This window comes from Choloepus didactylus, chromosome 2 (assembly GCF_015220235.1).
Source record: "Choloepus didactylus isolate mChoDid1 chromosome 2, mChoDid1.pri, whole genome shotgun sequence".
NCBI classification, from domain to species: Eukaryota; Metazoa; Chordata; class Mammalia; order Pilosa; family Megalonychidae; genus Choloepus; species Choloepus didactylus.
The window spans coordinates 44,667,048-44,683,613 of NC_051308.1; the positions used below are offsets into that span (position 1 = coordinate 44,667,048).

The window sequence follows — 16,566 nt, forward strand, 5'->3', positions numbered from 1 at the left end:
TATGTTCATGGGTTAGCTCTTCTTTAAACATGATTTAACAAACCTTATCGAGCACTTTAAATAGGCACTAAAGAGAAAATGCCAAAAAGAAAACAAACAAAAAGCCCTCAAAGACACTATCCCTGCTTTCAAAGAGCTTACATTCTAATTAAGAAAGTAAGATATTCACCAGATGAAATGGTGATCCAAGGAGTAAGACCCCCTTTTTCAGTAGTGGGTTCAAGGGAGATAATGTCAGATTACATCAGCTTGCCACTGTAACCTCTCCTTTCATTCTTGGATGTTCCCTTCCATTTCCTTTTGAGTTCTATAGTTTATAAACTCTAGTATTTTCCTGTGAGCCTGTATCAAATATATGTGACTTGGGTATCACTTAGATCTTTCATCATATTCCTCATCTATAAATCTGACAAATATCAAAAGTATGTAACTTTTCCATAGCAACCAAATGGAAGATTATAATCAAATAGTCCCTGCACTTTATCACCAATTTGATAAGGAAACACAAAGGGCTCTGAAGCTGAGTCCTGGAGCAGCATCAGCTGCATAACATTGTTGCTTTAGCAGGGAACCCGGACTACTCCCCGATTTTAAATGAATTAGTCCATTAACTCATTCATTCATTTATAACAACTTACTAAGCACCACTGTTGTGCCAGTCACTATTCTAAGGATACAGTGGCAGACACAACAAAGTCCTGGCTCTTTTGGAGTTTACATTATAGAGGGGAAGACAAATAATAAATCAACAAATTGATATATAATAAATATCAGGTAATGTTGAACACTGGAAGAAAAAGAAAGTAGGGAGAGGGGATAAAGAGTGATGGGGGTGGTGCTTTGGATAGAGAGGTCAGAAATCTCTTACACTTGGGCACAAATCTACATACAGTGAGACTGACACGTGACTATCTGGACAAAGAGTCAGTCCACCAAGAGAACTAAATAGGTGAAAATGTACTTCAAAATTCATGAAAAATAAGTATAGAGTATAGTAATCTTTAGATCCGTGTCATAACTTGACCTGATTATTTTATAATATTCAAACATGGACTATGTCCTATTCTTTAAAAAATATAATTTCTGCTTTTGAACTTTCCCAAGAATCAAGGAGAAAAAGGTGTCCTCAGTATACCCCTTATTGAATGCTGCTATCTTAAGTTTGCTTCTGCAAAACCAAAGTACTACTCTAGAGAACCTATTTCATCTTCTCAACAGCTTTAGAAGCTAGGTGCTTTAATGGTTTCCATTTTTTACAGATCAGTAGAGGAAGACAAAGAGAAGCTTAGTAACTTGTCCAAGGTCACCAGCCACAGAGTGAAGTCTAACAATATACAACTTTTATTCTAAATGGATTAAGTCATTCTTTTTTTACCCTGAGAACTCACTGAGCAGCTACTGTGCTGTATCATAGTCCTAGTACAAAAGAAGCAATAGTATGATCTCCTCCTCAAATTATGTCAAGTCATGTGTAAAGACAAAACCAACCTACCCCCAAAAAACTACAGAAGTGTGACTTGGAACACTGGGCACACACGGTGAAGAAGTGCAAAGTTAAAAAAAAAAAAGTACTGATTGGTGTTAATATGAACTACTAGTGCCTTGGAGCTAGAAAATATTGACTCTAACCTTCCTTTTATTTTGTCTGCCCTTATTCATGTTAGAAGCAGTTACAGGAACCAGGGCGGTTATCCCAGAGAAAACTGGGGTGGGTTGGGGTGGGGGGTGGGGGTGGAGTTGACAACTGTCTACAGATATTTGAAGAACTGTCATGTGGAAAAGAAATCAAATTTGTTCTATAAGTCCCCAGGGGTGGAAGCGATAGAAAGATTTCACCACAATGTAAGGAATTTCAAACCATATAAGGATAACTCTAGAGCTCTCCAAAGACAGAAGGGCTCTTTGGGAGATGGCATGCTCCCGTCTTATGGGTGGGTCAGCCTCTTCAATGACATCTTGTAAAGGGGAATCGAGACAAAGAGGGATGAGTGGATTTCCTGAATTTAAAGGTCTTGTCCAAGGCTTAGAATTTATTATTTTGCCAGTGTTAAGTGAAATTTTTATTATTTAACTGTTTATGAATTTCATATATTTATTTAAAAGTGTTTTCTGCTGCTAATTTTTTTTTTTTTTTTTTTGGTTAGCACATCTGCAACTCTGCATGTTACTTCTGGTACATAATAGATAATAAGTATAATCTTCTCAAGAGATACTTTATTTCTTATTTGCTGTTTCTAGGTCTCCAGCCATACACCAACTACAGCTTCATACTTACAGCTTGTACATCTGCTGGATGTACTTCAAGTGAGCCTTTTCTAGGTCAGACACTGCAGGCAGCCCCACAAGGTAATGAAAACAAAAATCCTTGATTGAGGGGAGATGTTTTTGTATAGTGTTTTGAAGTGAACTCTACAAACTCCTTCATAAGGAACAAGAAAGAAGGAATAAATTGATAGATTCAAAGAAAAAATATTCTAGGTTCCCATCCCTTGGGCTTGGTTAAACTATATATAGCTTCCAAAAGTAAGTTTGCTTTCCATTCTTTAAACCTTTGAGATTTGTTTTCTGTGGAAAAAAAATATTGGATATGAAATTCCTCAAAAACTCAGAAGTTAAATATTTACAGAGCACCTACTATACAATAAGCACTGTGCTAAGTGCTGAGGTTGACTGAAATATTCCCTGCCCTTAAGAACTTACCAGTCAAGCATCCAAAATCTATATAGAGACAAAATCTGAAAGGTTATGTGATGAAAGTGTGAATGAACAGAATGCCCAGGTTGATCTAAAGAGGGAGAGAATATAGGGTTTTTGTTTGTTTGTTTGTTTGTTTGTTTTGGAGCAAATGCCTCCTGGGATGGACTGTGAGAGCAGGAAGGATTTTCACAAATGAACAATTGAAGAGATACACTCTCAAACACAACTTGAGGAAATGGAAACTAGTACCATTACCATGGAAGACAAGTTGGCAATGTCTATTAATTTAAAATGTAAATTCCGTATGACACCTCACTTCCATTTTCATTATCTATGCCAGAAAAAAGACATTTCCACAACTGCACAAGGAGGCATGTACCAAGATGCTTATTGAAGCATATTTTTTTTTCATAATGGCAAAATGTCAGAAGCCATATAAATATCTATGAGTATGAGAATTGCTAAATAAATTCAGATATACTCACCTTATGCTCCATGCATTAGTTTAAAAGAATGAGATGATTTGTACATATGAAGAGGAAGTTATAAAACTATATTTAAAGTGTGGTATATTTTATGTATAAAAACATAACAGAAAATATTCATTTCTATAGGTAAATAAATATTTGTACATAGTAAAAATCTGTAAGTATACATCCCCAACAATGGTTACATGTGGGATGGATAAGTGTCATTCACTTTTAGGAAAAAAATATGCTTAGTAGTTGATGCTAGTGATCAACTAATTATTTTGTTTATCTTTATTAGCTGCCTGTTTTCCATGTGGGGAAACCAAGGCATTCATTAAGTTTCTAAGCAGAAATATAATGCTAATTATCACAGTAGAGTCCTGCACTCCTTGTCCATTACTCTTCTAATGAAAGGGATTGTTGTACCTCATAATATTAGACCTGAACTTCCTACCAGTAAATGGGGTATAAAATGGAAAATTCCACATATGGGGCATATGGCTCCTCACCAGGAATTCACTAATGATGTTTTCTATATAAAGAATGTTTCATGTCAAAAAGCTTAGTGTTCCTTTGAAAGGAAGAAACCAGCAGTGGATTTTTTGGAAAGGTAAACTATCAAATGGATACTTTGATGATAATGGATAATTTCTAAAGGATCTATCAACCAGTTTTGGCTGAAACACAACCCTGATAACATAACAGGGCCACTTGCTCCAGTTTACTCCACCAAATCCATACATTTAAATTCTCTGAAAACATGCCTCTATTTTCCCACTTATCCCAGCAAAATTTCTTGAAAGGACTCAGACTTTATGACTTAAAAATTGTAGCTTTCAATCCTGCAGGTGAGAGTGAGATGAATAATGTTGTCCTTGATTTCTCTCTCTTTTTTTTTTTTAATTTTATGCACCTTTCCTTTAACACAAGTAACTAGGCCAAAGGCTAATGAACTAAAATGGGTTCAGAAGAAACATAGATTTAGAATCCATTTTCTGACTGTGTAAATGCCATTTGTGAATAACAGATATGTGGAATAACTGCAGTCTGAGTGCTTAACTTGGGGGTTGTAAGGGAACACGTTGGACATGCCATTAAGTTCTACTGTTTTACTGTAAAGTGAAAACAAGCATACTATATCATTTTGAATCATTAACCCAAATATAACTAATTATAAAATGGAATTTTGAAGAGAAAATCATAGAAACTTGTGTATATTTAGTCAAATAGTGGGAAGTGTTTGAATTGGGTTATTACTCTCTCTTTTTAGAATTACTGCCACCGCAGAAAGCTCTAATTCATTTCAGAATTAAATCATGCAACATTGCAGGCATGCTTTCCTCTAGCATTGATATCATGGGAAAGAAAAGTGGAAAGACCAATCTTTCTCAGTTTCATTGCAGATTTCTCTTCCCTTGCCCTTCTGTTAACTGTTGATGTTTCCTCGGATTTTTCCTCTACTCTGCTCTCTAACTCCACACAGTCTCCCTTGAAATTCACAAGTACTGGCTTTAACTTCTCTGGAGCCCTATATTTCTTCAGATCCTCCTAATTAGTCTTCCTGCCTCAAGTCACTTTTCCTCTTTCTCATATTTCCCATCTTAATTCTTTTTCCCGTGTTGCCAAAATAGGCATAACCCACATTAATCCCTTCCATAAAAACCCCAATTCCTTCCAGAAAAAAAAAAAAAAAAAATCCATATCTTCTTGGTATGCAAAAATAGATCCTTCGAGTTTTAACTTGTGCCCATCTGCGTAGTCTCTCTACCTGCCACATGACATCCAGTGCACCAGCCATGCCGAGGTACTTGCTGCTCCACCAGGCATTGCATTCCCATATTTCTGGGACTCCCCTCCAGCTAGATACCTTCCCTCAGCCAACTCCCACTTTTTCAAAGCTTAGCTCACCTGTCTCACCTTCTGGAAATTGTCTACTATGACCACTTCCACTTCCCATCCCTCCTCATCTGACACCCAATCTGTGTCAGGAACCCTTCCTAGATTCTGTGATACAACACTGGGCTTCCTTCTCTTAAAACAATTATCAAACCAGATCATAGGTTTTTATTTATTCATCTTTTGTCACCGTGATACTGTGAACTCCTTGAAGGATAAGGACAATATGTCTTTTATCCCTACCTCCCCAGTGTCCAGCAGAGTGTATGACAAAAACAAAAACAAAAACAAACAAAAAAAAAAAACAAACAGGGTAGAATGTTGAATGACTAAATTGACAAATAGCATATAGTCAGGAAGCCAGCACATCCCTGACACTAGCTGGTCTCTTCACCAGTTTCCAGATGAAAGCCAATCCACAATGAGTGTGGGGATTTTAAAGTTGGAATGAAGATGTGGGGGGAGACAGCACTCAAGATAAATTTAAAACATTTACAGAAGATGGGTTTCTTTTCTGTTAACTATTGTGTCATGAGTCATGAGACCCACTGAAGTTTTCCTTCTGACCATTCCCCCTCATGGCTTTCAGCAAGGGAAACTCCTCCCAATTGTCCCAGGTTGATTCTCTCACCACCATTCATTTCCTTCCTTGAACTGCCTCATCTTTGCCCTTTTCTTCTACAGAAAAGGTTTTCTGGTGCCTTCCTGAGACTTAGGCCGGGGTGGGGGTGGAACAGATTCTTCCCATGGGACACATTGGACGTCTACCAAAGGTGGGTCTCTACCAAAGGTTTCTTACAGCTGCCAAGAAAACATTTCTATATCACTGTGCAGGTAAAATAGAGTATCTATATATACATTTTGAAATTTGTCTTATCAGTCAAACCAATGAATATAGTGTTATTACCAATCTGAACATAACTTTCACCAACCTGTATAAATAATAACCCCAAATGTTATTTAAAATTTGAAGCAAACCCAAAATCTTGCTTCATTTTATTTCATTAGCTCCTCCAGTTGACTGCAGATCTGAAAGTTGCATTGACTGGCTCAACTTGGAAACTAAGCAGTAGCATTTCTAGTACTTTGGTGATTTTTAATACATTCTTCAAGGTGAAAAAGACATGAATGCAGGAAGCAGATTGGAACTCAACATATATATTTGTCTCTTGTATCAACAAATTAATATCATGTTTAAATCAAAGCTTTAGTTGGTTGAGGCTTCTGGCAGCTGTTGGCAGAAGAATCCAAACATAAATGTATAATGTGATTTGCAGATATTTCCAAGCAGCTAACATAGAGAGAGCTTTCAGAGCAAAATGTAGTATTTTCTCCTCAGAAATAAGTTGCTCCTTAAAAAGTCAGTAAATTTGGGCCATTTTGAAATCTATCTTGATTCTTTTAAGTTATTGCTAAATAAATTGTACTTCAATGTCCTGAAACTTTTTTCTGAAATGTCAAACGCTTACTCCCTCCAAAGTAACTCACATAGGAGGTACAATCAACTGACAACTATTGAATACAGGGAATATAGAATTGAAATGAGTTTTTAAAAGCTGCAGAGAGAGTTACGGTGTTTATTCAAGGCATATCTAGATGACAACATAAAGTGATAGGCTTGAACCTGCACATTTCTAAATTCCACATCAGTATGTTTACACACCAGTAAGAGTGCTTAAACATTTGATCTTGAATTACAGTTATTTGTATGTATATTTTGTTTTTATAGAGAAGAGCAAACTTCTTGAGAGAATGAACCACATCTTAGTCATCTTTGCATTTCCTAGAACTAGCTAGAGTCCTTAAAATAGGATTTTGCAGAAGATATAGCTACATAAATTCATTCACTGAACACTTCTTAGGCCTTGTGCTATCTGTAAAAATACATTGACAAATAAGACAGAGAGGACCCCTGCCCTCGTGGAAGTCACATTTCATTGATGCATGAGAAAGCAGTTGACTGCACAAGCAAGAAAAGCAAAAACAAAAATTTAAAGAAATAAGATGTGTATATCATTAGTGTTAAGAGAGGAATAGAAAAGGCCGTGTGATAGAGAGGGATTAGGTTGGGATTACTTTAGACAGAGTTAGAGTTAGAATTAATGAGGATGGTCAGCCAAGAAGGTGATATTACCAGTAGTTACTGATAAGTGAACTTTGGGAAGAAAATGCAAAAATGTCATCATATCAAGAGCAAAGTGTTCCAGGCAGAGGGAATGGAAGCGCCAAAGCCCAGAGGTGGGAAAGAACTTGAAAGATTCTAGGGGTAGAAAAGAGTTTAGTGTGGTTGGAGCTTCATGAACGATAGGAGAGTGGTGCCAGGTAGTCCAGAGCCAGAAAATGTAAGGCCATACAGGTTAGCATAAAGAATGTGGATTATATTATATGAATAAAATACAAAGAGTTATAGATTTTTAATAAATATTACACTGGCTTATGTGTGAAGAATGGAATAGAAAAGGATAACATTTAAAACATGAAAACTAGTTCAGCAGCTATGATCAGGAAGTCCAGGAGAGAGAAATGTAGCTTGAACTAGCAAAGGTGGCAGTAGAGATATAGAGAACTATATAGATTCAGGGTAGAATCTGTACAGTGTGATGATGTTACATTTGGGAGTGAGGAAAATGGAAGACTCAAGGATAATTCTTTTACATGTTTTGCCCAAAGAAATGGATAGATGGGCAAGACTGGGAGATGAATATGTTGTATAGAGGAAGACCAAGGGTTCAGTCTTAAGGTCTTAGGTTTTTGATATATAGTTATTCATCTAAATGGAGATGTCAAGTAGACTGTAGGATTCATGAGTCTGAAGCTCAGGAGAGTGTTTTAGTCTAGACGTAGGCATTTGGGAGTCTTCAGCACATAGATGATATTAAAAAATAAGAGACTGAACGAAGATCGCCGAGGAAGAAAGTGATAGAAAAGAAGTGAAGAAGAGAAAAAAGGAGAAGAGGAGTGGGTAAGAGAGGGAAGGGGAAGGGAAGGGAGGGGAGAGGAGAGAACCTAGGGTCCTCAGCTACTTCTACATTTTGAAGGCCGGTAGAGGAGGAGGAGCCAGTAAAAGAGGGTGGAAGGAGCAGCCGAGAGATAGGAGGAAAAAAGCTGAGCACATGGTGTAAGAGAGACAAGGGAAGGAATGTTTTTTTGTTGAAATATATGATTCATATACATGCTAGATTATGGTTGTTTCCACATATTTCAGGTAAACAGGCATTAGAGTTTGCAATCCTCAGATGGTCTCTCAGGCCTTGATTTAGATTACACTTTGATAAACAGTCAACCTAGAGTAATTTTCCACCACTAGTTATTTGAAATTCACTTTATAAAGGCAATATAAAAATAAAATAATCAAAGCAATAAATAAGTAGATGTACTCCAATTATTTATTCTACCTCCAAAGTGAATAAAGTGTATTTTTATTGGTCACAGTGAGATCTTTTTCAACAGATGAAAATTTCATAGTTCTGAAGTGATGGTGTGACTTTTGATAAAGTGTTTATTTTATCCCAACAATAAAACTTCGTTGTGTTATTTTTGCCAGGAGTTTGGGTGACACCTCAACACATTATCATCAATTCTACAACGGTGGAATTATATTGGAGTCAGCCAGAAAAGCCCAATGGCCTCATTTCTCAGTATCAATTGAGTCGTAATGGAACCTCAGTTTTCCAGGGTGGCAGAGAGGAGCAGCATTTCACTGATAAAAACCTGGAGCCCAACAGCAGGTAAACTAAAAGAAAACTGTTACCAATCATCCAGTAAGATTATTAAATCTTCAGGAAGGTTGAAAAAGACATCTCCCACTAAAACAATATTGAATCAATCATTTAATCTATCTCCTCATTCTTTAGCTATTCATTAATTGATGAGATCTTTATATTAGCTTCAGATATCAGAAACCCAAGTACTAACATTAAGTTAGTCTTCAAACCGCACAAAATTCCTTAAAAATGTGAAGTCTTTTATTTGACACTGAAGCATGAGAATGTTTAAATATATAAAATATACAAAGTGTTAAACCTTAAAAGTTATCAAATTATCTTAAATATGCATTCGTAAACTAGCAAAAAAAGAGATTTAAAGAATTTTGTATTAGCTCTCTTTTTCTCTAGTATAATGTTTTCTCTACTTGCTACATTATATACAGACATGAGTTTTAGAGAATTTCCACATATTCATAATACCTTCCCATTCATTTCTTAGCAAGGCAAAATATATTTTAGATCAACAGATGTTTTATTGTAGAGAGATCAATTTAGTTTTAACTGTGGAAAGTAGAAGATCAATTTAGAAACACCTTCCTCTAATTTCCCTGATATCCAACCCATTTTAAAATAGGGAAGATTAATCTGAATCCTCCACAATCTCCCAGTATATCCAAGAATTTCCTGAAATCTTCAAGGAAAGCTATGGATTACTAGAGGCTTAAAAACAAAGTGGGAAGGTACAGAAATAGTGACCCTCTGCCGAGGCTGCTGACTTGTGCTGGGAAAACTACCAAGTCTAGGGTGAAGTGTCTGGACACGCAGGAAAGGATTTGCAATTTGTCACAAATTTAGGGCTAAGCAATGGATAGCAAAGTCAGCAATGTTTGTTCAAGCCTCTTGTGAATGCCTTTTCACAGTTTGTTCTTTTTAAATATAGGTACATTTACAAGTTAGAAGCAAAAACTGGAGGCGGCAGCAGTACTAGTAACGATTACACTGTACAAACACCTGTATCGACACCAGAAGAAGTCCATCCTCCACATAATATCACAGTCAACGGGCCTCATTCCATATTTGCAGCTTGGGCCCCACCAGGTAAAGAAAAAAACCTCTCTCTACATGTATATGTAAAATATCTTAGAAGAAATGAATTAAAATTCGAGTTAAAGACAGAAATGTGAACTTAATAAATTAGAAAGACATGGTACATCTCCTGAATACATAGAAACAGAATAATCATAAACCACACCTCTGAGTATATATACGTATGAATATGTACATATATACATATAGATACATGATACATGTAGATATAGAATATACGTATATATGTATATACCTTCCTATCAAGCCAATACTTTTCTTCAAATATCAGAGCCTAAAAATTTGTTTTCTTACTCATATATATCCAACGCGGGTCATATAGATCCTAATTAGCATAAACATTCATTTCCACAGGACTCCCTAGAGTGGATCACTGGCAACGTATCCCTCCCTCTATATTGTATCAGTGAATCGGGAATTTGGAAGTGCAGTAGCCCATTTTATCTTTGCACCTTGAGCGGTGACTGGTTGTTAGCTGAATTTTGCCTCTCTAATCTGAATAAACTCCATTGTGCCATTTAGTGCATTTCTGATTTAGTGCATTATCATATTTTGATGTAAGCACCATCCTTAGGTAAAATGCTGATTGCATTAACACTGTGGAGTAAGGATTAGAGTGAAAATCTGCTCGCTCTCTTTTAACATAAGAGACATAAGGAGGTTTTGTTTTGGTAAAACTTAAAACTGGTTAAGGGATTAACTGCCCTTCAAAAACATGCAATTTTATTTTCAATATCTAGTCTTAATTGAAACAAACTCGTTTAGCCACAGTTCAAAAGGCAAATATAACAAATTGGTTAATGGAGCCATTTTGGCCATCAGAAGATCCATTCCATAAAATAATCAGTAAAGTCATATCTTTCATCTACTTAAGCAAACATCTCAGTCAAAACAGGTAATATAGTCAAAAAAATAGAGAAAATACCTAATACACAGAACATAAGTTCTCATAAATCAGCATCCTTATGATGTTAATTTTTGATCTAAGATCAGAGAGAGATGGGTCTTTGTTCAAATTCATAGAAGAAAATCTACCCACAGCTTTATAAGTAAAGAAAAATTTGTTTCTCTAAGAGAAATCTTCTCAGGAAAATATGTAAACTCACATCTCTCCTTACAGATTCGATTTCTACCTTTATGGCATAGTATTGCTATCTTGTGAACTTTTAGCATGTTTCTCCTTGGCACTTTTACAGTGCTGTTGCATTTTTGCACCAGGCAGTAAACTGAGGCTGGATACAACCATTCTGACAAGAGGTTTCTCAGATTCAGATCAGGACCATCCACAATCTAGATCCTCAAAGAACAAGGAAAGTCCTGGGTAATAAGCAAAGTGGATGATTTCCAAGTCCTGTGACTAGGAAGTCCTGTAGTTTAGCAAATTATCTTCTGTTTTAACATTTATATACAACAAATTGCATTTGCTAATCTGAAGACTTCACACTCAGTATGGCTTTGAAAACATCTCTCTTTTAAGGCAACCAAAGTGAAATGAAAGAGGAAGCCAGGATTCTTTTCCCAGGAGTACTACCTACCAGCTAACCTTCTACCAGGCAGTGCCTCCATCTCTGGACCATTTTCTTCATCCGTAGAATGGAGATAATGATAGTACCTACATGTAGGGTTGTTGTAAAGATTAAATGAAGTAATTTATTTAATGGGCATATGTTATCTGCTTGTGTGTAATATTCTCTATATAGTAATTATTGTTGGGGAATTAATTTTTGCCTTGAATTACTTATTCATTTTTAAATGCACTTGCTCCAGCATTTGCTAGGGACCCATGGCCCTCATTTCCAAAATGATAAGACTGGCTACAGCAGTTTTAAAGACTTCTTTTAAATTTTTCAACACTTCGTCATTTTTTTTCTTTGAATTCAATATCACATTTTATGTTTAATGTAAAATGTTTCCATTTTGAAAAGGATCATTGTGGAATCAAACACAGTTTTTCCTTGTTTAATATAACCTTAACTCTGTCTACCTCAGGCTTTGTAGAAATTTTTCAACCTGGTCCAGCCTATGGGATAAAGTGTGGAAACGCTTTACACTCTAACTCTGACCATTTAACCAATGGTAATAAATCTATAATAGCCACACCTGTCAATCTTTCAGTTTCAGATGCACAAAATCCATTACAGAGACTCTGTAATATATGGAAAGATTAAAATCTTAAATTAAACTTTTTTCCTGGTGCTTGGAAGGATTTTGAACTCAGTAAGCAAGCAGATGATTTTGACTTGTGTATAATCTACAGTTGATTTTATTGGAAAGAACCTCATGCTGTGTTTTGATTTGGATAATAAAAACATTTTTCTGTTCCTGAATAGTCACAAATATATATTTTAAACAGAAAGAAAACAAACTTGTGATAATTGGAGGTTGTTTATTTGCTCACATTCAAGAGCTTTCTAAGTATGCATCATACTCCTTTGACATTACAGAATGATTACCCCAAACGCAGAACTGAAAAATGGGCAAAATGGTCTATCCCAGTGGTTCCCAAGTCTGATAAGCATTAAAATCACCTGGAAGCTTGTGCCGAGGCAGATTTTTTTCAACCCCAAGTTTACAGAACCAGAATCACCTGGTTTGAAGTCAAGGATTTTGGATCTTTTTAAAAGCTCTCCAGACGACTTTGATGTGCTATCAAGTTTAGTAACCATGGATCACAAACACCAAGCTAGACAAGTGTTTAATTAAAATAATTCATTGAAAACATGAATCAAACTAGTTTCTTTTGAATGTCCAATACCAAAATAGTTTATAAATTAACTTATTTGCTTCAGATGTAATTTGTTTTGTGATCAGCGTGAATAGAGTGACCTTAGGCACGTACATTGTTGGGAAAAAATAGTCTATATGTTTATTTGGCAACAGAAAAATTAACCTAGGCAATTAAGTGAGTTTTCAGTTTTCAAATTATTGTCTCAATGCTATCTATAGTCTAACTCTTAATACATGTTTAGACAGCCTCCTAGTAAAAACGGTGATGCTTAGAGAATATGTGAAAATATCCAGGGTAACTGTGATACTAACAATAAATAACATGTGAATACATCCATGTTACTTGTTATATATGCAATTTATTAAATCCTTACTATGTGCCAAACACTCTGATAAGCACTTTCCCTGTCTTACCTCAGTTAATTCTCATGAAAACCCTGGGAGACAAGTAATATGATTCTCCTCATAGTGAGATAGGAAATTTGAACCTAAAAGGACTAATACAGTATTCAAGGTCACATTTCAAACCAGAATTCAAATTCAAGTCTGTTCTCAACTACCATCTTTTAACAATAAGCTGCCCAGTCTTTGGTCTAGCTCTGAAATCCAAATCAAACTTTTTATTTATTGGCCAAAGCCTCTCAGATTTATTTTGCAGCAGTTATGCTTTTCTAAATAGTAGCCCAAAGGGCCAAGAAATAGAACTAGGGTTTGGCAAAAAACAAAGGATTCTGGGAGAATGTCTTGCTGGGCATTTCAAGACCAGAAAAATTAATCGTGGAAATGGTGATCCCCTAAAAGGAAAATATCCACCTAGCAATAGTTACCTCCTGGGGCATAGAAGAACTCATAACCAGACGGCTTTACTTACCAATCCAAAAGTCCAGAAGGAATAAGACGTAACTTAGAAAAATCAGATTCCAAGTGCTAAAGTATTTTAATTAGCTGGGGGAAAATAGTCATTTCTCAAATACCTATGAAGAGATTACTTAAAGACTAGTTTAAATCCTTGGTAGACATTCTCCTACCTCCCAGATAAATCCTGGTCCATTTTGTCCCCTTATTACTTGATAAATATCAATAGTAATATTATCAAAACACTACACTCTAGAAAAATCAGGATTTTATACTTTTGTGTATCATTTATACCTTCAAATCCAGTAATATATAAATAGCATATCCTTACAAAATGTTTGCTGAATTAATGGAGGAACAAGATAGTGAGTATGCTTCTAAAATTTACCATGCAGACAAATATAAATAAATTTTAGATTATTCTGCTGTTTTAAATTATCCAAATACTTGAATTCCTATGAAAGTCAACCCCCTTTCCCACACTAACTCAACCCTGTACACACATACACACACAAACAAACATAAATTCCTTCTTCTAAAGACAAGTATGGCATGTACACATATTTTCCAAAGACTGTGTGTTGTCTTAGGGATGCATAGTTTTTTTCACCTACTTCAGAAATGCAAGTTTGATTTCTTTGTGGAAGGATCCTCACCACTTAGTTGCCCTGTGTCCTTAGACAAGCTGCAGAATGTCTCTGAGCTTTGAGTTTCTCATCAGTAAAAGGGAATTTTAAATATCTACCTTGTGTTGTTTTGTGAAATAAATGAGGCCATGTGCTGGATAGATGCCGGCTATTATTATTCGAATCTGCAGGCAATTCAAGCCAGCTTAGTTTATTCCTAAACATACCTTTTAAGCTTTTACAAGCTTAGAAACTTGGGTCAGGACTTATATTCATTTTGAAGAGAGCAAATGATATATGTTATCTTAATGGGTGAAAAATTACAGAAAATGAAGAAGCAAATACTTCAAGGAACATAAATGGTGTTCTCAGCATAAGAATGGAGATAGATATCCCTGCTGTTTGGGAATCCAAACATTCAAAATTATTTAAACTCTGAAGATAATAATGAGCCTTTCTAATTTATCAAGGTGATGACTATATTTTGAACTCTCTTAGCTCTTAATCATGTTCTAATTAACAATGCCGTTGCATTCAACATGCACTTTTTCTCATGAAGGATTGTGAGTTATTTAGGTTGAATGCATAATATTGAAATACTGATGCTTTTTCTCTCACATTTATCTCCTAGTCCATTAAAGAAAAAAATTGGCAACAATTCTTGTACTGAGAAATCATTTTAATTAATATTTCTTAGGAATATAAATGCTTTTTATTAATCAAGTTTTGATTAGAGAGTAGCTAGGCACAATATGGCTTATCTATAGACATTAGACATCTTGGTGTTCAGTAGAGTAATCAGCTGCAGTGTATTTAGATTAGAGACGATCCATTTAAAGTCAAAGTCGGGATTAATCTTTCTAAGGAATTCACTTGCATTAATTGGGAAGATTCAACTTTGGCAATTGCTTCAGTTTTCTCAACTTATAAGTCCAATAACCAAATGACAAGTGGTAGTTTCAGTAGAATAATCATGCATAGATGATCTGTGTTTAATTTTGCATGTTAATATGTTTATCTTAGATGATTGAGTTCTAATAGGCATTTTCCTAAGAGAAGGTCTATCTCATTTAATGCTCATAATAACAAAGTAATTGTACTATTGTTTTGCCTATTTTTCTAATGAGAAAAGCCAATTTAGAGATTCTAGGCTATTTTCTCTAGGTTACTTATCAAGTAAGTGTCTGCCCACCCATGCATGACTCCACATGGGTCTAACCAAATTCTATGATCAAAACCACTGTGCTATATTTTCTCACTTCTTTTTCTACTTAGTTCAGAAATCACATTATTTTTTCTGCATTTTACTATGGTCCATTTCAAAAGCCAAAAAATAATTTCACCATAGATATAGGGAATATGGGTGAAGACAATGTAATACAAGGGCAATTCATCCAGTAACCCAGTAGGGGTAATTCATGTGTCTTTGCTTTCATTTTGATTCTGCTGTTCCCTTAACTAATGTGTAAATGTTTACTGAGTTCCTCTCGAGGGTAAGTGGTGATGCTAGAAACCATGAGTGCTATAAAGAGAAATGAGTCATTGTCCCTCCTATTAAGAACCTTGCTATCCATAGGGGGGAAAAAGGCACAAAATGATAACTATTAAACAAAACTATGTAAAATTTCCATACAATTGGTATAAAATGTTCTAGAAATTCAAAAGAGGGAGAAATATCTATTAGGATCGTAAGGGAATAGTTCAATGAACAGCAGAGAGAAGAAGTCATTCTCAACAGACAAATTTTCACACACTTTGTCCTGGAAATGGGGAAAGTGAGGACTTGTGTACCATATGACAAGTCTGGTGGATACTTGTGTCAATGAGGGATACTCTCTGAGACCTTCAAGATTAAACACAGTTGGGAATATTAGCTCATTGAGAGCCACCACATGAAATCAACTAGCTAAGTGATTGCTGTAACATGCACATATTTCAAACCTAAGCCTCAGTGAAATTAGAAAGCACCAACTATTATGGGAGCTCTGAGTCTCTCCTGAATAGCCAAAACCCACAAATATAAAGTCTGAGAATACCAAGAGTAGATAGGAAGCGGGCAAGGGATGTCAGGTGACATCCTTTGTACTTGCTTCTTTTCCATTGATCTTACTACATTTAATTTTTTCTTGCCTTTTCTCCCCTCACCATTTGACTATAAGCACCTCAACAGCAAACACTAGATAATATTCTCTTTAGATTTCTGAGGACCTGTCAAAATATCTACTGCCTCATAGTTTCTCAAACTAACATTCATTGAAATATAAATGAAGGAATGAAAAATATAAATAAATGAATGAATGAATGACAAAGCAGTGCTAACCTCACAAAACTCCACCCAAGCCACCATATTCAACCCTCCCTTTAATGATATCCTGAGCTGGATAAAACAACTGACTCTCTTCTGCTCATCTCACCATATTCCTTTCCCCTTCTATGTTCCCTTATGTGTCTTGAGAAGTTTGTTCCAATCACTTCAGTGAC

The 16,566-nt window shown here is 35.6% G+C and overlaps 1 protein-coding gene across 1 annotated transcript in view; it reads left to right on the top strand.

Moving 5' to 3' along the window:
• USH2A (usherin) overlaps positions 1–16,566 on the top strand; it is an 891,077-nt gene that overhangs the window by 754,990 nt on the left and 119,521 nt on the right. The window contains 3 exon segments of the mRNA XM_037823757.1: positions 2,239–2,346; positions 8,608–8,791; positions 9,711–9,868. Coding sequence (XP_037679685.1) covers positions 2,239–2,346; positions 8,608–8,791; positions 9,711–9,868 — 450 coding nt within the window.